This window comes from Coregonus lavaretus (genome assembly GCF_964263955.1).
Source record: "Coregonus lavaretus genome assembly, chromosome: 16".
Classification (NCBI taxonomy): Eukaryota; Metazoa; Chordata; class Actinopteri; order Salmoniformes; family Salmonidae; genus Coregonus; species Coregonus lavaretus.
This window is the reverse complement of record NC_140003.1, coordinates 13,915,106-13,939,810: the sequence shown is the minus strand read 5'-3', so window position 1 is coordinate 13,939,810 and position 24,705 is coordinate 13,915,106. Positions and strand designations below refer to the sequence as shown.

Genomic DNA, 24,705 nt, shown 5'->3' with positions numbered 1-24,705 from the left:
CATTCTCAATAGTTTCCCACCAAGGTTGTCTATACCTAGTGGCTCATCATTATTGATGGATAAAAATAGTTTTTCCACCTCTCCCACACTAACTTGACTAAATTCAAAACAGCTATCCTTCTCTTTCATTATTATATATTTTATACAAAAATATGATGGTTCACTGTTCAATGTTGTCATTTCACTTCTGAATTTTTCCACTTCACTAGTGTCATGCCCTGGCTCTGGGGACACTTGTATGTTGAGCCAGGGTGTGAGTTTCAGTTGTATTCTATGTGTTCCATTTCTATGTTGGCCAGTGTGGTTCTCAATCAGAGGCAACGAGTGTCAGCTGTGGCTGGTTGTCTCTGATTGGGAACCACATTTAAACAAGCTGTTTGCCCACAGTGGTTGTGGGATCTTGTTCTAGTTGGTTTGTGTTAGACCGTTGACTGTCACGTTATCGTTTTGTTGTTTTGATCGTGTATCACCTATAATAAATATGTTCGCATTCAACGCTGCGCCTTGGTCCTCCTCTCTTACCGACGATCGTGACGGAAGATCCCACCAGAACTGGACCAAGCAGCGGGTCCAGGAGCCATCGCCAGCGAAATCCCTAGCAGATATCCAGCACCTCCTCGACTGGGTCAAGCCGGGTGAGGAAGAGAGGGGCTTGACGTGGAAGCAGAAGGGCGAAAGGCTGGCGAGAAGTATGGAGACCTGGTCCACGGGTAGGAGTGAAGCCCATAAAATTTTTAGGGGGGGTCTAACGCCGTGGACAACGGGCCAGCAGGAGACCGCGACAGAGCGGCCCAGCGGGTTGGCAGAGGAGGCCGCCAGGTTACGGGGGCCACTGGTCGAAGAGGGGATGGAAGGTGTAGAGGCACGGCGAGAGGTACTGGGGTGTGTTACCAGTCCGGTCCGGCCCGTTCCAGATCCCTGCGTAGGGCCAGTGGTGTGTGTCCCCAGTACGGTCCGGCCTGTTCCTGCTCCCCGCACCAGGCCAATGGTGCGAGTCTCCAGCCCGGTCCGGCCCGTTCCTGCTCCCCGCACCAAGCCTATGGTGCGCTTCGCCAGCCCGGCCCGGCCTGTTCCTGCTCCCCGCACCAAGCCTATGGTGCGCGTCGCCAGCCCGGCCCGGCCTGTTCCTGCTCCCCGCACCAAGCCTATGGTGCGCGTCGCCAGCCCGGTCCGGCCTGTTCCTGCCACTCGCACCAAGCCAGGGGTGCGAGTCGTCAGCCCGGTCCAGCCCGTTCCTGCTCCACGCACCAAGCCAGGGGTGCGTATCGTCAGCCCTGCCCGGCCCGTTGCTGCTCCACGCACTAAGCCAGGGGTGCGCATCGTCAGCCCGGTCCGGTCCGTTCCTGCTCCACGCACTAAGCCAGGGGTGCGCATCGTCAGCCCGGTCCGGTCCGTTCCTGCTCCACGCACCAAGCCAGGGGTGCGCATCGTCAGCCCGGTCCGGCCCGCTCCTGCTTCCCGCACCAAGCCAATGGTACGCGTCGCCAGCCCGGTTCGGCCCACTCCTGCTCCTCACACCAAGCCAGTGGTGTGCGTCGCCAGTCCAGCACGGCCCGTGCCTGTTCTCCACACCAAGCCAGTGGTGGGCGTCGTCAGTCCGGCACGGCCCGTGCCTGTTCCACTGGTGCCTGGTCCGGCACCGGTCAGATGCGTTACGCCGGCTAGAGCAATCCGCTCCATCAGTGTGCAGTCCAGCTCCGGCCAGCGGGGCCAGACCGGACCAGGGGTACTTTGGGGGGTTGGAGTGGGGATCAGGCCCGGAGCCGGATCCGCCGCCAAGGCGGAGTGCCCACCCGGTCCCTCCCCTGTGGTATTTAGTTGGCGCGGTCGGAGTCCGCGCCTTTAGGGGGGGGGGTACTGTCACGCCCTGGCTCTGGGGACACTTGTATGTTGAGCCAGGGTGTGAGTTTCAGTTGTATTCTATGTGTTCCATTTCTATGTTGGCCAGTGTGGTTCTCAATCAGAGGCAACGAGTGTCAGCTGTGGCTGGTTGTCTCTGATTGGGAACCACATTTAAACAAGCTGTTTGCCCACAGTGGTTGTGGGATCTTGTTCTAGTTGGTTTGTGTTAGACCGTTGACTGTCACGTTATCGTTTTGTTGTTTTGATCGTGTATCACCTATAATAAATATGTTCGCATTCAACGCTGCGCCTTGGTCCTCCTCTCTTACCGACGATCGTGACAACTAGTGAAGTAGTCATTGAAATGATTGGCAATATCAAATGCTTTTATTATAAATGACCCATCAACTTCAATGAACGATGGAAATGAATTGGGTTTTCTGCCCATGATTTTATTTAAGATACTCCAAAAATATTGATGTCATTTATCTTGGTTTGGTATTATAGTTTCTTCTTCGTTTTGTTACGTTTAGTCACAAAAGTTCTCAATTTACAGTATGTCAACCAAACAGCTGAGCAGCCTGACTTGTTTGCCACCTCTTTTGCATGAAAACCTTTCAACCATACCATTTTTCAATTCATCATCAGTCCAGGGGGCTCTAACAGTTCTCAAAGTGAATTTCTTAACAGGTGCATGCTTGTCAACAATTGCTATGAATCATTTTTAAATACTTCCAGTGCTGCATCTGGATTCACTTCCTCATACACATCAGATCAACATAAATGTTTTTCATCTTCAACAAAAGTCCTGAGAAAACATTTTGTATGATCTCTTATAAATTACATACTTTAGGACCAAACTTTGGCGTTCCATTTTATTGCCACAATGTTATGGTCACTACAGCCAATGGGAACTGATGTTACTTTGGAGCAAAGCTCTGCAGAATTAGTCAATATACAGTGAGGGAAAAAAGTATTTGATCCCCTGCTGATTTTGTACGTTTGCCGACTGACAAAGACATGATCGGTCTATAATTTGAATGGTAGGTTTATTTGAACAGTGAGAGACAGAATAACAACAAAAAAATCCAGAAAAACGCATGTCAAAAATGTTATAAATTGATTTGCATTTAAATGAGGGAAATACGTATTTGACCCCTCTGCAAAACATGACTACATGACTACTTGGTGGCAAAACCCTTGTTGGCAATTACAGAGGTCAGACGTTTCTTGTAGTTGGCCACCAGGTTTGCACACATCTCAGGAGGGATTTTGTTCCACTCCTCTTTGCAGATCTTCTCCAAGTCATTAAGGTTTCGAGGCTGACGTTTGGCAACTCGAACATTCAGCTCCCTCCACATATTTTCTATGGGATTAAGGTCTGGAGACTGGCTAGGCCACTCCAGGACCTTAATGTGCTTCTTTTTGAGCCACTCCTTTGTTGCCTTGGCCGTGTATTTTGGGTCATTTTCATGCTGGAATACCCATCCACGACCCATTTTCAATGCCCTGTCTGAGGGAAGGAGGTTCTCACCCAAGATTTGACGGTACATGGCCCCCTCCATCGTCCCTTTGATGCGGTGAAGTTGTCCTGTCCCCTTAGCAGAAAAACACCCCCAAAGCATAATGTTTCCACCTCCATGTTTGACGGTGGGGATGGTGTTCTTGGGGTCATAGGCAGCATTCCTCCTCCTCCAAACACGGCGAGTTGAGTTGATGCCAAAGAGCTCAATTTCGGTCTCATCTGACCACAACACTTTCACCCAGTTCTCCTCTGAATCATTCAGATGTTCATTGGCAAACTTCAGACGGCCCTGTATATGTGCTTTCTTGAGCAGGGGGACCTTGCGGGTGCTGCAGGATTTCAGTCCTTCACGGCGTAGTTTGTTACCAATAGTTTTCTTGGTGACTATGGTCCCAGCTGCCTTGAGATCATTGACAAGATTCTCTCGTGTAGTTCTGGGCTGATTCCTCACCGTTCTCATGATCATTGCAACTCCACGAGGTGAGATCTTGCATGGAGCCCCAGGCCGAGGGAGATTGACAGTGTTTTTGTGTTTCTTCCATTTGCGAATAATCACACCAACTGTTGTCACCTTCTCACCAAGCTGCTTGGTGATGGTCTTGTAGCCCATTCCAGCCTCGTGTAGGTCTACAATCTTGTCCCTGACATCCTTGGAGAGCTCTTTGGTCTTGGCCATGGTGGAGAGTTTGGAATCTGATTGATTGATTGCTTCTGTGGACAGGTGTCTTTTATACAGGTAACAAACTGAAATTAGGAGCACTCCCTTTAAGAGTGTGCTCCTAATCTCAGCTCGTTACCTGTATAAAAGACACATGGGAGCCAGAAATCTTTCTGATTGAGAGGGGGTCAAATACTTATTTCCCTCATTCAAATGCAAATCAATTTAGAACATTGTTGACATGCGTTTTTCTTGATTTTTTTGTTGTTATTCTGTCTCTCACTGTTCAAATAAACCTACCATTAAAATTATAGACAGATCATTTCTTTGTCAGTGGGCAAACGTACAAAATCAGCAGGGGATCAAATACTTTTTTCCCTCACTGTATGATCAATACAAGTGGATGTCACAGATCCAACACTATTGGTATGCACTGTAGTTGGTTGAGTGATAACCTGGGTCATAATACAGCTCTTGAAGTCAATGTTCAGGTCACCCAGAAAATAGAGCTCTCTGTTAACATCACACCCAGTATCAAGCATTGCACACATATTATCCAAATACTGACTGTTAGCACTTGGTGGCCTATAGCAGCACCCCAAAAGAAGAGGCTTTAGATGAGGCAGGTGAACTTGCAACCACAACACCTCAACAACATTTGACATGAGATCCTCTCTAAACTTTACAGGATTATGGCTCTGAAGCTATACAGCAACACCTCCCCCATAGGCATTCCTGTCTTTTCTGTAGATGTTATATCCTTGTACTGCTGTATCATCAAAGGAATGATCTAAGTGAGTTTCAGAGATGGCCAGTACATGAATGTTATCCGATGATAGCAAGTTACTGATTTCATGAACCTTAATTCTAAGGCTACATACATTAATAGGGGCTATTCTTAGCCCTTTCCTGGGTAGCTTATCGGAGGTAGAAATAATATATTTTAAAAAGTTAAAAACATTGTTTGGCTAATAGAGTCAGTCAATCAGGCACTTGTGAGTGTGTGTTGTTGGGCTGAAGCTACTGACCCGGAAGCTTGGTTCTCTCACTTCTCCCAGGCTTTTGGGAGGGAGCGTGGGGAATGAGCTTGTCGTAGTGGATGTAAGCAATGTCCCCACACTCTCTGGTAGCTTTCATAGCTGGGATAAGTTCTTTCCACCTCTGGCACACAGCTTCAGAGAAGTCCTCGTTGAGGAAGATGTTGGTTCCTCTCAAGTTCTTGGCTCTCTCCAGAAATTCCATCTTGTCCTTGAACCTTAGGAACTTGTCCCACTATGTCCCACTACAAAATAGAAAACAATTTTGTCTCCTGAAACACTAGCTAGGCAAATAAATTACAAACACAAGGAACAACACACAGCAGCTTTTCACCAAAAGATGAATAGTGTTCTATTTTAGTGGTTGGTTGGTTTAGTGATTACCAGGCTCCTATGCTCTGACCCACATGTGAACTTGTAAAGGATGTGTTTCCCTCCCTCGCCAGATCTGTGCAATGACAAATGGGACTGCGAGAAGCCCCGAGACTACCTGGATGAGTCAGCACAATTGCAGGACCTGAGGGGCGAGGATGACGACGCCAGTGAAATCACATACGGAGAGGTGGAGCAACGCTTAGATCAGCTCCAAGAGCACTTAAACAGGTAGGCCTACTGTACTGCACTCCTTTGGCCATCTCTGACCTTTACAATGTAATGTCTAACATTCATGGAAATCTAGCTTAAATCCAGCTATAAAGCACTTGTTTTTCTATACTGTCTCATGGAGACAATGGAAATTCTGAATTCGCATAAAAAGTCCATTGTTGTTACTGTTGCATTTTGTGAATCCGTCTGGCCCTGTGGGCACCTCATGACTGAAATCTATGAATCCCAAATAGACAAGTCACCCAGAATGTGTCTAAAAGCTGTTATAAAACCATACGAAAAATGACAGCACACACTCTCCAATGAATACAAATTCAAACAACATCACAACATGTAAACAGAAACTTGTTCCATGTGCAGTATTATATTTGAATCTCCATTATTTCCTGAGGCAGTTAAACAGGTTGAGAGGAGAGATATCAACACACCTGCAGCCAGCAGGCTGCCGAGAGCAGACAGACAAACAGAAGGTGGTATTTTTAGCAGGAATTATCACAGAGAATAGGAGACCTCAAATAAAATCTTATTCGTCACATCAAATCAAATCAAATTGTATTTGTCACAAGTGCCGAATACAACAGCTGTAGACCTGACCGTGAAATGCTTACTTACAAGCCCTTAACCAACAATACAGTTTTAAGAAAAATAAGAGGTATGAAAAATAGTTATTAAATAAACTAAAGTAAAAAATTTAAGAGCAACAATGAAATAACAATAACGAGGCTATATACAGGTACCGGTACTGAGTCAATGTGCGGGGGTACAGGTTAGTTGAGGTAATTGAGGTAATATGTACATGTAGGTAGGGGTAAAGTGACTATGCATAGATAATAGTTAATAAACAGCAAGTAGCAGCAGTGTAAAAAAAAAGGTCTGGGGCTAACCCCTTAGTTCCAGTGAAGGGAAATCTTAACACTACAGCATACAATGACATTCTAGACGATTCTGTGCTTCTAACTTTGTGGCAACAGTTTGGGGAAGGCCCTTTCCTGTTTTAGCATGACAATGCCCCGTGCACAAAGTGAGGTTCATACAGAAATGGTTTGTCGAGATTGGTGTTTAAGAACTTGACTGGCCTGCACAGAGGTTGTTATAGCAGCAAAGGGGGGACCAACTCCATATTAATGCCCATGATTTTGGAATGAGATGTTCGACGTGCAGGTGTCCACATACTTTTGGTCATATAGTGTATGTCTAAAGATGTTAGGTAAAGTGGGACTTTTTGTATCAACCTATGTGACATCAAAGAGGTCCAACCAACTTTCTGGTAGAGAATGCAGTGATGAGTACTAAAAGTGTCGCCCATAATAAAGCGCAGTGCGCTATGATAAACTGCATCTAACGGCTTAAATGAATTGGCACTTCATATAGATGATGTCGCCATAGTCTTGGACTGATAGGGACATCTACTGAATTATCTGCTTTCTACTTCTATAGAAGAACACCATTTTTATTCTCAGCTTCTTAACTCATCAATATGCTTTTAAAAGACAGCTTTTCATCCATCCAGATACCCAGATATTTGTAAGCAGGGACATGATCAATATGGACACCATCCAAAGTACATATGCTTAAATCAGTAATTTTTATGCACTTTTTAACCTGCATTCAATACTAATTTCAGGTCAGTAAAGTTTTTTTGTAATACAATGAAGGCAGACTGTAGTTCAGATAGATCCTGGTCAACAATGGAGGCAATAGCACACACAACAGTATCATCGGCATACAAGTGCAGGTTAACATTTTTTACAGACAACTCAATATTGTTAATGTAAACAGTAAGAAGTGCTGGACCCAGAATCGACCCCTGCAAGACACCTTTCATAATATCCAGGAAACCTGATTTAACACCATCAGTAGATACACATTGAGTTCTATCTGTGAAGTCATTTTTAAACATGTTTCATGCAGCCTGGTCAGGGCAAATTGAGGAAAGCCTTTGAATTAGCAGTCAGTGATCAACCGTTTAGAAAACCTATGACAGGTCAATGAAGAGGGCAGCACAATGTTGCCTTTTAACCATAGAGTTAACCACATCATTTATAACTAGAGATGAAGCATAGATGGTACTATGACCTGGTCTAAAATCCGACAGATGTACACTACCGGTCAAAAGTTTTAGAACACCTACTCATTCAAGGGTTTTTCTTTATTTTTACTATTTTCTACATTGTGGGGAGGGGGGGGTCAATGCAATTAGTCCGGGTAGCTATTTGATTAGCTGTTCAGCAGTCTTATGGCTTGGCCTTAAGGCTATGGCCTTTTGGACCTAGACTTGGCGCTCCGGTACCGCTTGCCATGTAGTAGCAGAGAGAACAGTCTATGACTTGGGTGGCTGGTGTCTTTTCCTCACCATTTTTAGGGCATTCCTCTGACACCGCCTGATATAGAGGTCCTGGATGGCAGGAAGCTTGGCCCCAGTGATGTACTGGGCTGTACGCACTACCCTCTGTAGCGCCTTGCGGTCAGGGGCCGAGCAGTTGCCATACAAGGCGGTGATGCAACCAGTCAGGATGCTCTCGATGGTACATCTGTATAACTTTTTGAGGATTTGAGGACCCTGCTCCATTACAGCCTGTCAATGAGAATGGGGGCGTGCTCGGCCCTCCTTTTCCTGTAGTCCACGATCATCTCCTTTGTCTTGCTCACGTTGAGGGAGAGATTGTTGTCCTGGCACCACACTTCCAGGTCTCTGACCTCCTCCCATGATTTATAAACAGGTGTAGACTAACAGTGAAATGCTTACTAACAGGCCCTTCACAACAATGAAGAGAGAAATAAAATAGAGAAATAATAGAAAAGTAAAACACGTAATAATAAATACACAATGAGTAATGATAACTTGGCTATATACTTGGGGTACCAGTGCCGAGTTGATGTTCAGGGTTGCAAGGTAATTGAGGTATATACAGTACGTACAGTACATATAACAAGGAATAAAGTGACAGATAATAAACAGAAGCAGCAACGTTTGTGATGAGTAAAGAAAGTTAGCGCAAAAAGAGTGAATGCAGATAATCCGGGTAGCTATTAGGTTAACTATTTAACTAACTATTTGGCCGTTTTATGGCTTGGAGGTAGAAGCTGTTCAGGGTCCTGTTGGTTCCAGACTTGCTGCATCGGTACCGCTTGTCGTGCGGTAGCGGAGAGAACAGTCTATGCGTTGCTGGATAATTTCTAGGGCCTTCCTCTGACACCGCCTGGTATAGAGGTCCTGGATGGCAGGGAGCTTGGCCCCAGTGATTTATCTCACCCCCTAATTGGAGTGGATCCAGGGTGTCTGGGATGATGGTGTTGATGTGAGCCATGATCAGCCTTTCAAAGAATTTCATGGCTACAGATGTGAGTCCTACGGTGCGATAGTGATTTAGACAGGTTACCTTGGCATTCTTGGGCACAGGGACTATGGTGTTGTGCTTGAAACATGTAGGTATTACAGAATGGGTCAAGGAGAGGTTGAAAATGTCAGTGAAAACACTTGTCAGCTGATTACATTTACATTTTAGTCATTTAGCAGACGCTCTTATCCAGAGCGACTTACAGTTAGTGAATGCATACATGTTTTTTTGTTTGTTTTGGGGGGGTTTTCATACTGGCCCCCCATGGGAAACTAACCCACATCCCTGCCGGCCAAACCCTCCCCTACCTTGGACAACGCTGGACCAATTGTGCGCCGCCCATGGGTCTCCCGGTCTCGGCCGGCTGCGACAGAGCCTGGACTCGAACCAGGATCTCTAGTGGCACAGCTAGCACTGCGATGCAGTGCCTTAGACCACTGCACCACTCTGAGTACTCATCTTGGTGATCCATGCGGCCTTGTGAATGTTAACCTGTTTAAAGGTCTTACTCACATCGGCTACGGAGAGCGTGATCCCAAAGTCATCCGGAACAGCTAGTGCTCTCATTCAGGGTTCAGTGTTGCTTGCCTCGAAGCGAGCATTGAAGGCATTTAGCTCATCTGGTAGGCTTGCGTCACTGGGCAGCTCGCGGCTGGGTTTCCCTTTGTAATCCGTGATTGTTGCAAGCCCTGCCACATCCAACAAGCGTCAGAGCCGGAGTAGTAGGATTCGATCTTAGTCCTGTTTTGACGCTTTGCCTGTTTGATGGTTCGTCGTATGGCGTAGCAGGATTTCGTATAAGCGTCCAGATTAGTGTCCCACTCCTTGAAAGCAGCAGCTCTAGCCTTTAGCTCAGTGCGGATGTTGCCTGTAATCCATGGCTTCTGGTTGGGATATGTACGTAAGGTCACTGTGGGGACAACGTCGTCGATGCATCTCCAAAAGACACATTATCCAGTGCACTCTCTCTGACCCTGGGTTTTACCCAACTGTTAGCAGCTACCGTTTTTGTGGTTTTTGCTGCATGTCTCTGCCATTAAGGCTTTATTTCAGTGCTAGCCTAATGACCATCGGTCAGAGAAGGGGAGTGCAGTGCAAAAAGAATTGCCAACATGACATGGTATCCTCAGGTTCCACTAAACTTAACAAGGTTGTCTTTCATTTGCATTGCTGAAAATCCATCCTGTTTCTTTGTATTTCCTGTATGTGTCAAGAGTCACGAATTGCTGAACAAATTACGAAGGCATTAGAGGCATTATACTAAGCATGTGCATAATGGCACCATTTCTGATTGGCGGATGGCTGCTAAGGAAGGGCAATTAAATTGATTAATCAGCATCACCACAGATAATGCTCTATATTTAGCAGCAGGAGGATATCCATTCATTATTATTACCGGTAATGTGTGAGTGTGAGGTAGCTAGACATCTCCTCCACAGACATTGTTACCCCACCCTTACTGAATATTCATTATGACTCCTAGAGAGAGAATCAGTAGTACTATTAGAGTTGATAAAACATGTTCCCAAGCCTTTTGATTTAATTGGCAACCATGATGATACTGTAATGTACACATAGATCACAAGCTCCCCCTAGTGCTAGAATTGGACACATACAATGACTGTACAATCAAAACAAAACAATGATAGCCTAGAGACAGTATAGTTGTTGATTTGTGTTGAACTTATCTTTCCTTAGCCTCTAGTCCCTTATCCCTGTACCCAAGAGTAGAAGTTCATTTTCTGCCTTCCATCTGTGTTTGCAGGTTGGAGTCCCAGATGACATCAGATATTCAGACCATCCTGCAGCTCCTGCAGAGGCAGTCTACCCTGGGACCTCCTGCCTATAGCACTGTGACTGCCAGTCCAGACTATCAAAGGCCTGCTGTTAGGGTTCAGCCAATCGCTGCTTTGACCAGCAGCCATTGCTTCAGCCATTCATCATCACAAGTTCGTACTGAACTGTTGATTTCCACAGAACAAACAGACAATGGAAATCAAGGACCAAGACTTTTAAAAAATGGAATGGAGATCATATTTGAAAAGTGATGACTGACTCCAAGAGTTCTGAGATACTTTCTAATGGCGGAAGCACACTCTTATGTTGAAATGTGTGTGTGTTTGCTGTTATTTATTTTACATGATCAGAGTCCTGAACTTAACTTGGAGAGGAGGCATCAGGAATTCAAAGACTCAGTGTCAGGCTTGGCTTATATTAATGATTCACCCAGAGAGGACAGCATTACAGTACTGCTTGTACAAAGACACACACACAACAAACCCAACACAGGATATCAGCATTCCAAATCTCTTTCTTCCTATTGAGGACACATCCTCTCCCAACACAGGGCTCCATGGACCAGTCTCAGACCCAGGACCTCCAAGGCCATAGAGCTAGATCTCTCCTTTCTGTTTGCCTGTCTTCTCTCTCTGAAGTGTGACTCAGGGTTTCATTGACTATTTATTGCATTGCAATATTTGACGTATCTTGTAGTTGTCCTCCTGAAATGATGTGCATTATTAATTATGTACATGGACACCCTTGATGTTACACTGCCAGCAACACAGACACCATATATGCTTGTCTAGGTAGATAGGCTAATGTGCATGACTGGGAGTGTTATTGTTGCATGGTAGCTTTGAGGCATACCTCTGACAACCAAGTGTGATGTTGGCATGTTCACAAGGCAGTACATTTGTTTTCACCTTGGTATGTTAAACAATTTTGCACTGCTTATTTGAAAGTAGCATACAATATGCTGTATGATAACGGCATTGTCCATATACTTCTGACATTTTTGTTTGAGATTAGTTTTACTAAATTATTATGCATACATAGTATTACAGTGCCTTGCATAAGTATTCACCCAACCCCCCCCCCCTTTAGACTTTTCCACATTTTATTGTGTTACAACCTGGAATAGATTTTTGGGGGTCAATGATCTACACAAAATAGTCCATAATGTCGAAGTGGGAAATAAAACGGAAAAGTCGTGATTGCATAAGTATTCACCCCCTTTGCTGTGACACCCCTAAATAAGCTCTGGTGTTATAAAAAAATAACCCAAACTTTGAGCGCTGTTAAATTCATTATAAAAAAGGAAAAGAATATGGCACAACCGCAATAATGAAGGCCGTCCACCAAAACTCAGTGACCGGGTAAGGAGGGCATTAGTCAGAGAAGCAACCAAGAGGCCAATGGTAACGCTGAAGGAGCTGGAGAGATCCACAGCTGAGATGGGAGAAACCGTCCATGGGACAGCTATCACCGGGATGCTTCACAAAGCTGGGCTTCATGGAAGAGTGGCGAGAAGAAAGGCATTGCTGAAAAAAACCCATATCAAATCCCGTTTGGTAGACACAGCAAACATGTTGAAAAAGGTTCTTAAACTTTTTGGCCTAATGTGTGGCGTAAAGCCAACACTGCTCATTGCCCCCACGGTGAAGCATAGTGGTGGCAGCATCATGTTATGGGGATGCTTTTCATTGTCAGGGACTGGGAAACTGGTCAGGATTGAAGGCAAGATGGATGGAGCCAAATAAAGGGAAATTCTAGAAAATTTTAGGAAAACCTGTTTCAGTCTGCAAAAGACCTGGGACTGGGGCAGAGGTTCACCTTCCAGCAGGACAATGACCCTAAACACACAGCCAAAGCTACACTGGAGTGGTTTCAAAAAACTACCTGAATATCTTAGAATGGCCCAGGCAAAGCCCAGACCTCAATCCGATTAAGAATCTGTGGCAAGACTTGAAAATTGCTGTTCAACAACAGTCCCCATCCAACTTGACAGATCTTGAGCAATTTTTCCAAGAAGAATGGGAAGAAATTGCAAGATCCAGATGTGCAAAGCTCGTAAAGACTTACCCCAAGAGACTGCAGCTGTAATTGCTGCCAATAGTGCTTCTACCAAGTATTGACTCAGGGGGGTGAATACTTGTGCAACCAACAAATGTCTTTTTTTTATTATTATAAATTTTTGTGTCACAAAAAAACATTTTGGACCTTCAAAGTGTTATGTTGTGTACATCATATGGTAAAAATCCCAATTAAATTCAATTTTCAAATTCAACAAAATGTGGAAAAGTCCAAGGGGGGTGAATACTTATGCAAGGCACTGTACATGTTATGTAACACATGGAATATAATCAATAGGCACACGAGATATAGATGGGGTATTGTGCCTATAACTAAATCCAAATATCAAATCAATATCTTCATGTAGCCTAAATACTGCTCATTCTCATCAACAAAATCACATTGTTTCCCAATGTATTCTGTTATCATAGACATTGATATAACATCTTATATCTGCACATTAATATAACATCTTATAGGAAAGAGATGTAAAAAAAAATATGTATTTATATTTATTAAGGAATATACTGTATTATTAAAGGATGGGGTGCAATTGAAATGTTAGTGTTAGGTAGCATATGTTTTTCTTGAAGCTATGGGAGCAATAAAATAATAATAATAATATGCCATTTAGCAGACGCTTTTATCCAAAGCGACTTACAGTCTTGCGTGCATACATTTTTGTGTATGGGTGGTCCCGGGGATCGAACCCACTACCCTGGCGTTACGAGCGCCGTGCTCTACCAGCTGAGCTACAGAGGACCACAAAATGAAAACAAACATTTAGGCTACTTTTGAAGAACTTCCAAATGGCTGACCTTTTTTCTACAAAGATTTGTCTACCATATCTTTTCGTGGGGAACTGTTTTGCACTAAAGGCTGCTTGAATACTCAGCAGTGCAATTATTTTGTCTCATGCATGCATTTAGAATCCATTACATTATCAATGCATTACAAATGCCCTTGCTTTATCTTCAATTTAAAGTCATGAAGACGAGACAGTATAACGTGCATGTCCAAAGAACTCAAACGTTCAAGCAGTGGAAGGATTTTGGATCCATGATTACTGTATTATAATGATAGAATGAGTGTGTCACAGAAGTCCATTCCCAAGTAAAGACACATACCCGAGCAACAGGCAGTACACATATGGTCACATGAATCCAACTAATTTACATGGATTCTGTCAGCTGTCACCTTTATGAACATTCCCTGAAGCGAGTAGCCTAGCTATTGTATTGTATGGCAAGTAAATACGTGGTAAAGGCCTTAGTAAGCTTTTGCGTAAATTGGCCGGATTCACACAAACTAAAGGGATAGGGAAACATTAATTTACTGGTCTAGATTTTCACTTATGTATTTGTTGCATTTTCAACATTTGGCACTTTTTACACTCCACTAAATATCATTGGAATGTTTCTGCTCTAAAGGGATTACAGATAAAATGTATAGAATACAATTGATTTAGTTAATTACCTTGTCTATTTTATGGAATAAAAAGTATATTGAATACAATTTAAAGTGTACCAAGTCTTTTATATATATATATTTTTCATGGATTGTCATCATCAATGCACATCAACCGTCCTGTACAGCTAATGAACAGGAATTCAGAACATATTGCAATGTATTTTTCTAGGAACTCACAGGTAGGCCTTATTTGGCAAAACAACGACCAAAAGGCCTGCAACATAAAAGCCAGGGAACTATTTATTGGACAGGACAGATGTTTCAATACAATCAATGGAGACTGAAGCTAGCCTAGTTCTAGAGAACCCAAGGGGGCCCACAGCTGTCCCCCTTTTGGGTGCCCAGCTGAACATATGGATAACAGCTGGCTCCATGTAAACTACAATCCCGACGCTCTGTTTTAACGTTAACAATAATCCTCACTTGCAATACGGTTATGGAAACATTTGGAACATAACTTTCATACCAGCGAGAAATTATCTTTCAAATACAAAAGATACACTTACTGTGCGCAGTTTAGCAATGTTGCACCCGGCTGATTTCAGACACCGCCTCCAGCCGAGGTAGGCATAATACATCCTCTCACCTTGCACAATCCCATTCGACATTTTCGTGTTTTTTTTTTTAAATACAGCCGGGTGCAACTTTGCTAAACTGGGTACAGTAAGTGTATCTTTCAAATTAGAACAATTATTTATTGCTTATGTGAATGTTAAGTTCCAAATATTTCCAAAATTGTATCGCGTGTGAGTCGTATTTGCACTTTGACAGAGCATTTGGCCAGCGTCGGGGCATTTGCCTCAGGCAGTATAGCTATGTGAAATGACCCAATGTAATGCAATGGCATTGGAGTCACTGTGCAAATCAAAAGGACCGAGATATCAAACGTTTCTGTTATTTTAAAAGTAGACTCAGCAAAATTACGTTGCTACGAGCAGCACCACAGATATTGCGATGAGTAAGACTTCGCTCCCACACAGTATCTCTGCGTATGCATACATGTGTTCGCTTCACGCTGGTGGAATTCAGCCTTGCACCTCTATGCCCTTAGTTGTTGCGGAAATTGACCCACTATGCTGTTTACTTTGTGTACCTGTGTCATATCGCTGAGTCTACATTTAAGAACAGACAGGTAACAAAAATAAATACACGTTTAAAATGCTAAAAACCTTCCTCTTCAAACAAAATGCAAGCTCAAGGAGTTCAAACAATCAAGAACAGGTGTGTGGCCAATTAACTTAAAATGGCCAACACCAGCCCTGCACAGTTAAAGGCCCCCACCAGAGGACAATGCCACCCCTATTTTGAAGTAATTCCTGTCCTATAGCAGAAATTGTCCTTTTGTTCCACCTCCAAAGAATGATGCAGGCTGCTAATACATATTCATGAATTGGGGGTGGGAACATTGCGGGTGATTTCCACATAGAGTAAGAAAAATAACAACCAAAGACAGTACAGTATGACTATGGGCTAAAACTGCTTCTCCAGTAGAAATCCCGATCACACTTGTAGGTGATGTCATGGCGATGTCATGGCTAAGCTTATGCGTAGAACACGTAATCGGGTCTAACGGTCATCTTCCGCCAAACTGCTCATGTGTAGGCCGTCAAATCAAAGGCACTCCTTCAATATAAAGTTGTTTTTGCCGAAAATGAAAATGTTTCAGTTTGAGGTTGGAGTAATAACATGTTCAACTATTTAAACTTCAGCCTGGTCTGTTAGCTCTGTTTTGCAATCGTTCCCGGACATCTCGGATGTTGCTGTCAGTGTCCTAGGCGGGCAGGAAAAAAAGGAAGAAAGTGGAACATATTAAGCGTAAATATGGAGTGCTGCAGAAGGAAATGTAACATGATGAGAGTAAGGATGAATGAACTGCGGTGGCAGGTGCGGTGAAGACCGCTGAGTTTGAGCCTCGTCCCGATGGTGATAAAGATGTTTTTTGCCCAGTGGGAGTGGGATTTTCAGAAAGAATGGATCCTGGCCTTCTGACCGATCATATGTGGTGTCACGTTGGGTGGAGAAGAGGTTGGGGAATGTTGGGTCGGTGAAAGTGACTCGAAGTGGAATCGTGTAGATTTTTTGCGTTTCTGACATCCAGAGGGAGCGTGCGCTCCCACCATGTGACAGGGGACAAGAACTGTGACTTGCTTTCCTCTCCGGAGCAGGGAGCTGTTGAAAGGAGTGATAACTGGAGTGGCGTTAAGTGTTGAGGAGGGCCAACAGAAGTTGGAGATTTCCGGTGTCTATGATGACCACTGTTTGGTGCGATGCAGACCCGGTGGAGAGCGTGGTGAAAGAGAGAAGACACTGTCTGTGCTACTGAGTTTTGATGCAGCGTTTTTACCAGATAAAGTCATGTTAAGATGTGTCAGTTATCCCGTGAGAGCATTTGTCCCGAACCCATTAGTGTTTTAGGTGTCATGCTTATGGTCATGTGGCAACAGTGTGTAGGAGGGAAATTCCTAGATGTGAGAAGTGTGCAGGAGGACATGAGACAAAGGAATGTGTAGTATAGGTGGAAAAAGTTGTGTGTAAACTGTAGCGATACCCATGGTGCTGGAGATCAGAGGTGTCCAGTGAGAGAAAGGCAGGTTGAGGTTGCCAGGATCAGAGTAGTGCAGAAGGTGTCCTATGCTGAGGCAGGGAAGAGAGTAGTAGAGGAAGATGGGTCCATGGTGAGGGACCCTAAGAGCATCCCTGTGAGTAGGCCGAGGTCAATAGAGTTATAGGAATAACGTGCTTCAGTAAGGTTGGTTTTTGGCGTTCATGGCCATGGTTGTCAACTGTACCGCTGGAATGTAAATCAGAGAGGATAGATGTTGTGGTGTCAGCTGCAGAGAAGTACTTGGGTGTACGAGATTTTACTGCAGAAGAGTTAGGTGTTTTGAAAAATAGTGCCCCGTCCTCCCAGGCTGCGGGCCTGGTGTAGGATCAGATAGGGCCAAAGTAGTGGAATAGTGCGTGTAGGGTTAGTTGTCAGAGAATTTTTTTCACAAAGTGTAATGAATTTATATTACAGAATAGTAGTCTGATACACAACCAATACAGTAGGTGGCGAGATGCACCTATAATATTTGTTTGCGAACCGCCATAATACCAAAGAAGAAGAAGCTGTCAATGTAGCTAGCTAGTATGCTAATCTTATTTATCTAACTAATGTTATCTGTTGTTGCTACACCTTATTCAAACGATTAGTCAGCTAGGCTATGGCTGGTTCTGGTGCTGGATTTGCCATAAGCATGTAGGGAAAACTTCGCCACAGATGGATAGGGGAAACCAGTATCTTTGACTTTTGTTGGGATCTATTCTCTTACAACTAGATGTGATGCCTAGCTTAGAAAGAATACATTAATGATTAAACATAATAGGTTTGTGCTGTACTGATATAGATTGTTTAACATAACAAGCTGTGATTAATGTGAGGAACCGTAAGGGGGTAGGCTGAGATAGACTTGTGATACACACAAACACTGCCTCTTTGTTAAACCGCTCAAGGACATGTGTACTGCAACAGAAACAACTAACACCTGGCAACAGTGAAGCACCAAGGGGCTGGGACCAGCCTGAGCGCCAACGATAGGTTGGGTAAGTTTAAACCACACCCAGCCTCTATTCTGACAGGCCCAGCAGGGAGCGGGAACTATCTCTGTCAGAGTATTTAAAGAAGAACTTATAATAATAGCTCAGTTCTCTGTCTGCCCTGCGTGGTGTTTCAGTGAGCCCGTATATACGAACATCAAATTTACCATTCAAGTGTTTGCATTAATTAAAATACTAGTCTATTTTAGAAGACGTGTATTGACCTCTTTTTGTTCCTATACAAGATTTGAATTGACGCAACTTAACACTTTGCTATCTATTGTTATCTCCAAAGTTTTGGCATCTTCTAGAAATTGCGGCTGCGCGAATCAGCCATAGAAATAGAAAGAATAAGATGAAGCTCCGGTAATATGGATAGCCTAACTATTGAATGGTTTGGACTAGAGACACGTTTTTCTACATTGTAATGGACACTGTGCAACATTTGGTAGGCTCATGATGTCATGGTTCTCACAGCTAGTGGAAGTGAAATGATAGGCTACAATGACTTTGCTCATAATGCTTGCCGCAAATGATATATAACAACAGCAACACCCTGAACGCATCGGACATGAAACACCAATACTTTATGTAACAACAGCACAAATTACATAGATAAACAAGTTTGTGGACTCTTCTTTCATGGGTGCCTTTTCACTATATGATAGACACTTGTGATTTTTAGCCGCACCAATCAAAGCAGTGGAGCGTGATCAAAATCATTAATCTTGGGCGATGGGGGGAACGGGTTTCCAAAATGCAATCATATCACACACAATTTTACCATTTATAAAACGTTAATGTATTTGTTTAATACACACTAGCGCAAAAATAAGTGAAACTACAAATTATCCAATGGATTATGATAATTTGCTGGTAGAAAAGTGGAGGATGCGAGACACCCCACTCGCTGTTTTTTTCTGGTTCAATGAAAGTCAATGAACTAAGTAGCTGCTATTGCATTGGTGTCTATGGGAGACACACCCCATTAAGTAGACCGGAACTGAACATCTTTTAATGTGGTAAACTGCCTGAGTGAACGATCTTCATCTATCCACCATCTTTGCTGTAGCCAAAGATTATCTATTATATTGCTCAGCTCAGTCGCAACTCGCGAATTTTGCAGGTGTTTCTGATTAATAAACAATGCCATGCTGGTGGGTGGTACTGTACCAGGCCTGAAAGGAAAGTAGGCTAAAAATAATTGGCACAAATTTTCACGAAGCAGGCAGTTCGTTTTTTGTCACTTCAAACCCAAGCCCAAATACATCATACTTTGACTAAAATGATGACTTATTGACATATATCGTCGTGCGACATCATGTGTAAACTCTGGCTATATCGTCTTTCAGCTCGAAAAAGTGGATTTCTACTGGTGTGTGTGCGTTTAACACAAGACAAACAATTTACTGACTAGAGTGGAAATTACAATTGAGAGCTGTTTTTACTGAATGGATATGATGAATAACGGAAATCCAGAGAGGACATATGAATAAATAAAAAATCCCTCGTTATGTCGAGATTAAATAAAAAAAATCCCTCATTATGTCGAGGTTAAATAAAAAAAATCCCTCCTTATGTCGAGATAACATTCTCGTGATCACGACATAATAAAATAGATTTTGTCGAGATCACGAGATACTAAAAAGTATCAGGCATCATCCATTCATTTGTTAAGATGCACGATAACCACCTCATCAAGGAGCCCTGTGTTGCAATGTGCTCAATGATGCCCCGACAGGCAGCACTGTCTCCCAGGCTGCTTGCCCCCTCAAGACCATAGCCAATCGCATGCAAGGAACAATGCAGCTAACTTGGCTAGTCTTGTGAGCTAGCTAGTTAGCTAGGTAGTCTTGTTAGCTAGCTAGCTAGCTAGCTAGCAAGCCAGCCAGCCAGCTTGTTATCTATGCTGGTTGTTAGCTTGCATAACTGATGTGTATAATTATAAGGGACACTTCATGTTTTGTGGATAATATTAAAATGTACAGTGGGTGAGCTCCGCTCCTGACTGGCTGATCAGATTCAATTTCAGCCTCAGAGTTTGATCAGATTCACTAGCAGCCTCAGGGGCTAATAAGTCAGGATTTTGCCTTGTAGGCTGTTTCATAAGTAAATATCTTTGCAGGCTGACAAAGCAGTCAGTGCCTTAAAGGCTGATGCCTATGATCCAGAGTGGGTGAGCTCTATTCCTGGTAGGCTGATCAGATTCAATAGCAGCCTCAGAGGCTAATGACAGGATGCTGCCTTGTAGGCTGCCTACAAAGCAGCATCCTGATTTATCAGCCTCTGAAGCTGCTATTGAATCTGATCAGCCTGCCAGGAATAGAGCGCATCCACTCTTGATCATATATATATATATATATATATATATATATATATATATATATATATATATATATATATATATATATATATATGTATATCAAGTTTGCAGACGACACAACAGTAGTAGGCTTGATTACCAACAATGACGAGACCGCCTACAGGGAGGAGGTGAGGGCTCTGGGAGTGTGGTGCCAGGAAAATAACCTCTCACTCAACGTCAACAAAACAAAGGAGATGATCGTGGACTTCAGGAAACAGCAGAGGGTGCACCCCCCTATCCACATCGACGGGACCGCGTGGAGAAGGTGGAAAGCTTCAAGTTCCTTGGCGTACACATCACTAACAAACTTAAATGGTCCACCCACGCAGACAGTGTTGTGAAGAAGGCGCAACAGAGCCTCTTCAACCTCAGGAGGCTGAAGAAATGTGGCTTGGCACCTAAAACCCTCACAAACTTTTACAGATGTACAATTGAGAGCATCCTGTCGGGCTGTATCACCGCCTGGTACAGCAACTGCACCGCCCGCAACCGCAGGGCTCTCCAGAGGGTGGTGCGGTATGCCAAACGCATTACCGGGGGCAAACTACCCGCCCTCCAAGACACCTACAGCACCCGATGTCACAGGAATGCCAAAAAGATAATCAAGGACATCAACCACCCAAGCCACTACCTGTTCACCCCGCTATCATCCAGAAGGCGAGGTCAGTACAGGTGCATCAAAGCTGGGACCGAGAGAATGAAAAACAGCTTCTATCGCAAGGCCATCAGACTGTTAAATAGCCATCACTAGCACATTAGAGGCTGCTGCTGCCTATTGAAATCACTGGCCACTTTAAGAAATGGAACACTAGTCACTTTAATAATGTTTACATATCTTGCACTACTCATCTCATATGCATATACTGTATTCTATTATATAATAATCTGTCGCTCTGTCATTGCTTGTCCATATATGTATAAATTCTTAAATTCCATTCCTTACTAGAGTTGTGTGTATTGGGTATATGTTGTGAAATTGTTAGATATTACTTGTTAGATATTACTTTACTGTCGGACCTAGAAGCACAAGCATTTCGCTACACCCGCAATAACATCTGATAAACACGTGTATGTGACAAATAACATTTGATTTGATTTTGATTTGAGATATATAATGCACTGACTGCTAATCTGCCTGCAAGGAGCTTTATTTATGAAAGAGCCTACAAGGCAGAATCCTGATTTATCAGCCTCTGAGGCTGCTATTGAATCTGATCAAGCTCTGAGGCTGAAATTGAATCTGATCAACCTGTCAGGAATGGAGCTCACCCACTCTGGGGTGAGCTAGCTATCTATGCTAACAAGATTACCTAGCTAGCTAGCTCACAAGACTATCCAAGTTAGCTATGTTTGCTTGCATGCTATTGTCTGTGGTCTTGTGAGTGGCACACTGGGAGACTGGGTTGCATGCCAGGCATCGTTCAGGGCTTAAATGCCCCACGAAGGCTTAGCTCCCCTACCAGCTCTTAGCTCAAGTTAAGGGACATTTAGCTTGCTAACAATCTAACTTATGAACTAATAATGAGCTCCAAACACAAATGAAAGCATGATGTTAGCATGTAATTTACCATCCCTAAGTGGGCTCTGCCACCTCAGCCAGACTGAAATCGATCATCAATACGTCCACTCCTATTTATATCTTGTGATCTCGACAAAACAACTTTTGTTATGCCATGATCATGAGATAAATAAGTTGTGATCCCGACATAACAAGGAAATCATTTTTTATTCATATGTCCTCTCTGGACCTCTCTGGCCTTCCGTAATGAATGGATTGGTACGCCCAGATAAATAGAATACACAAAATTACAGTTTGGGGATTAAAAATAGTGTCCAATAAAGACATTATCCTAACAGAAACATTGGTAATGTAATGGCCGAAGCATCAGAGGAGGCTGGTGGGAGGAGCTATAGGCAGATGGACTCATTGTAATGGCTGGAATGGAATATATGGAGCGGTTTGATACCGTTCCATTCCATTCCAAGAAGTAAGAAGACTCAGGAAGAAATCGCCGTCGATGAGCCAGCCATCGACGTCTTTTAAATGAGCACGCCAGGAAATGTTCCACCCCCAAAAGCCCTTTTCAGGGCTCAGTACCGATGCTCCTCCATGGCATCTGCGGACCCCCACGACCTTTGTTTCGTGTGTTTGGGGCCGCAGCATGCCAAGGAAGGGACCGGCAATCCCCCTAATTGCGCCTCCTGCGCCCTCCTTCCTATGAAGGAGAGGAAGCAGCGTTGGGCGTTTTTTAGGGAGGATATCCCCCTAGAGGATGTACTGTCTCTTCTCGCCTCTGCTTCAGAGGCGTCGACGGACAGTGCTGACTCAGGGGAGGACAAGGAGAGAGACGCAGAGATGGATGTTCCAATGGAACAATCCGACCCTCTGGCGCCAACCTTCAAGACCCCCTTCCCTATGGGGAGTGTGAGATCTGAAGGCTCCTTGTGCGATGACGACACGGGCTCTGTTACGTCAGCAGCCCTGTCCTTCGCAGCGGCCTCTCTGCGTTCGGACTTCCCCGAACTCATTGAGAGAGCCGCCAACCGACTAGAGATAGCGCTGCCCCCTGCTCCCCCCCCTGTGGAGGTCGACATGATGGAGGGCGGCCCCTACTCTAGACCGAGGAAGGCAGCTGAGCCGATGGCTTCTGCTATGCCTTCCCTCGGGAAATATGTCGAGGGCTCGTGGGATACACCCCTGGCGGCGCGTTCGCCGGCCAAGGTGTACACCCCATTCACGAGAGTGGCTGGACGTGAGTGGGCTGCTAAGGGAATCCCTAGGCTCGAGAGCGCCATGGCAGCGTATCTAGTGCCGGGTTCGAGTCCCTGGGCGGCCTCCAAGAAAGCCACCTTGCCAGCACAAAAAGACAGACTCACAGCACAGCTGGCTGAGAAGTCTTTTACGCTGGGAGCCCAGGCTGTGTCAGCGGCTAACAACATTGCCCTCCTCGCGGCCTCCCTATCCCGTCTAACAACGGGTAGGTCTGAGTTGACCAGCGAGGAGATTGAAGAGGCGTCCAGGATTTCTGGCGCTATTCTTCATTTGACACAGGCGTCAGCGATATGCGCAGGCCGGTCCATGGCCACCTCGGTGGTCATGGAACGTCACCTCTGGCTGTCAATGACAGCCATGAAGGAGACGGAAAGAGCCTCGCTACTAAACGCTCCCGTCTCTAGCGAGGGCCTCTTTGGGGTCGCCGTTAAGGAGGCGACGGAACGCTTTGGTAAGCTGGACGAGGAGAGAAAGCACCTGGCTAAACACCTGCCATTGGCAGGCAAGTTTAGCAGGGCCTCAACTAACCCGTCAACCTCCAACGCCCCCAGTAGAACTACAGGGAGGCGACGGGCCAGGCGACAGGCGCCTACCACCGACAGCAGGCGAGCGGGCTCGGCCCCTCCAGCGACAACGGTGGTGGCGACGATTCCGTCGGCGAGAGAGGTCGTCACAAAACCGTCCTGGCAACACCAGAAGGTCAGCCAGAAACGACGGCGTCAATGACGGGACGAGGGGGAGAGGACGGATGACGGCTCGGCGCAAGACGCGACAGAGCCCACTGTTCCCCCCCACCCTACTGTTCAGGGCATGGAGGGAAATGTTTATTGTTGTTGTGTGAATAAAGAGCTGGCTCTCACTGACATTGTCACAAAAGGGCCTGTCTTCCATGAAACATTGCAGAGTACTTCACGTCCTATGAATTTCTCTCACCATCCTGAGTGTAGCTCAACCCACCAAGGGTGCGTAGTTGAATACACTCAGGAGAGGAAAGAGAAAAAGGTAGCAAGGCGTAGCCTTAGCTCACCTAATAAAGATATTTTACTACAGACTCCTAGGAGCTCTGTAGTAAAGGTCTCACATAGCAGGCAGCTGTCTCAGTCTAAATATGACATGAAGACGCAGCCGCTAACTGGGAATGACGCCTTGCTTCAGGCTAACGCCTCAGCCAGCGCAGTTCAGACCCGTGCGACGTTCACGGAGGGCCGGAATACTAGAGTTACAGGTGTAACCAATGTATGGGCGCCCCCGGTTAATTCAGAACGTAACAATGCCCACTACTCTGAGTGCAGCTCACCACACCTAGAGTGTGCTGTTGAGCAGCCTCATGAGACCAGTAAAAAAGAGGTATTGTGGCACCACCTTGTGGTACCAGTTAGAGACCACACTTTCCAGACTCTGTTGAGTACTGCAGTGGACGGATCTCATGGCAAGCAGCAGTCTCAGTCAGACAATGACATGATGACGCAATTACTATCCGGGGAGGGCGCTCTGTCTCAGGTTAATACCTCAGTCAGTGCAGCTCAAAACCGTGCTGCGTTCACGGAGGGCCGGAATAGTAGAGTTACAGACGTAACTGACGTATCAAGGCCTCCGATTCTCTCAGAACGAGCTGATGTTTCCTCTCCCTTTCGAGGGGTGTCCGCCTTGGGCTATT

The 24,705-nt window shown here is 44.8% G+C and overlaps 1 protein-coding gene across 1 annotated transcript in view; it reads left to right on the top strand.

The window, feature by feature from the left end:
- The window catches only part of LOC311143403 (voltage-gated inwardly rectifying potassium channel KCNH7-like), a gene marked incomplete at both ends in the record, with an annotated part of 121,961 nt that extends 98,187 nt beyond the window's left edge, over positions 1 to 23,774 (top strand). The window contains 4 exon segments of the mRNA XM_084179230.1: positions 5,509 to 5,665; positions 10,772 to 10,959; positions 22,579 to 22,960; positions 23,099 to 23,774. Coding sequence (XP_084035356.1) covers positions 5,509 to 5,665; positions 10,772 to 10,959; positions 22,579 to 22,960; positions 23,099 to 23,774 — 1,403 coding nt within the window.
- Between the last annotated feature and the right edge of the window lie 931 nt (positions 23,775 to 24,705).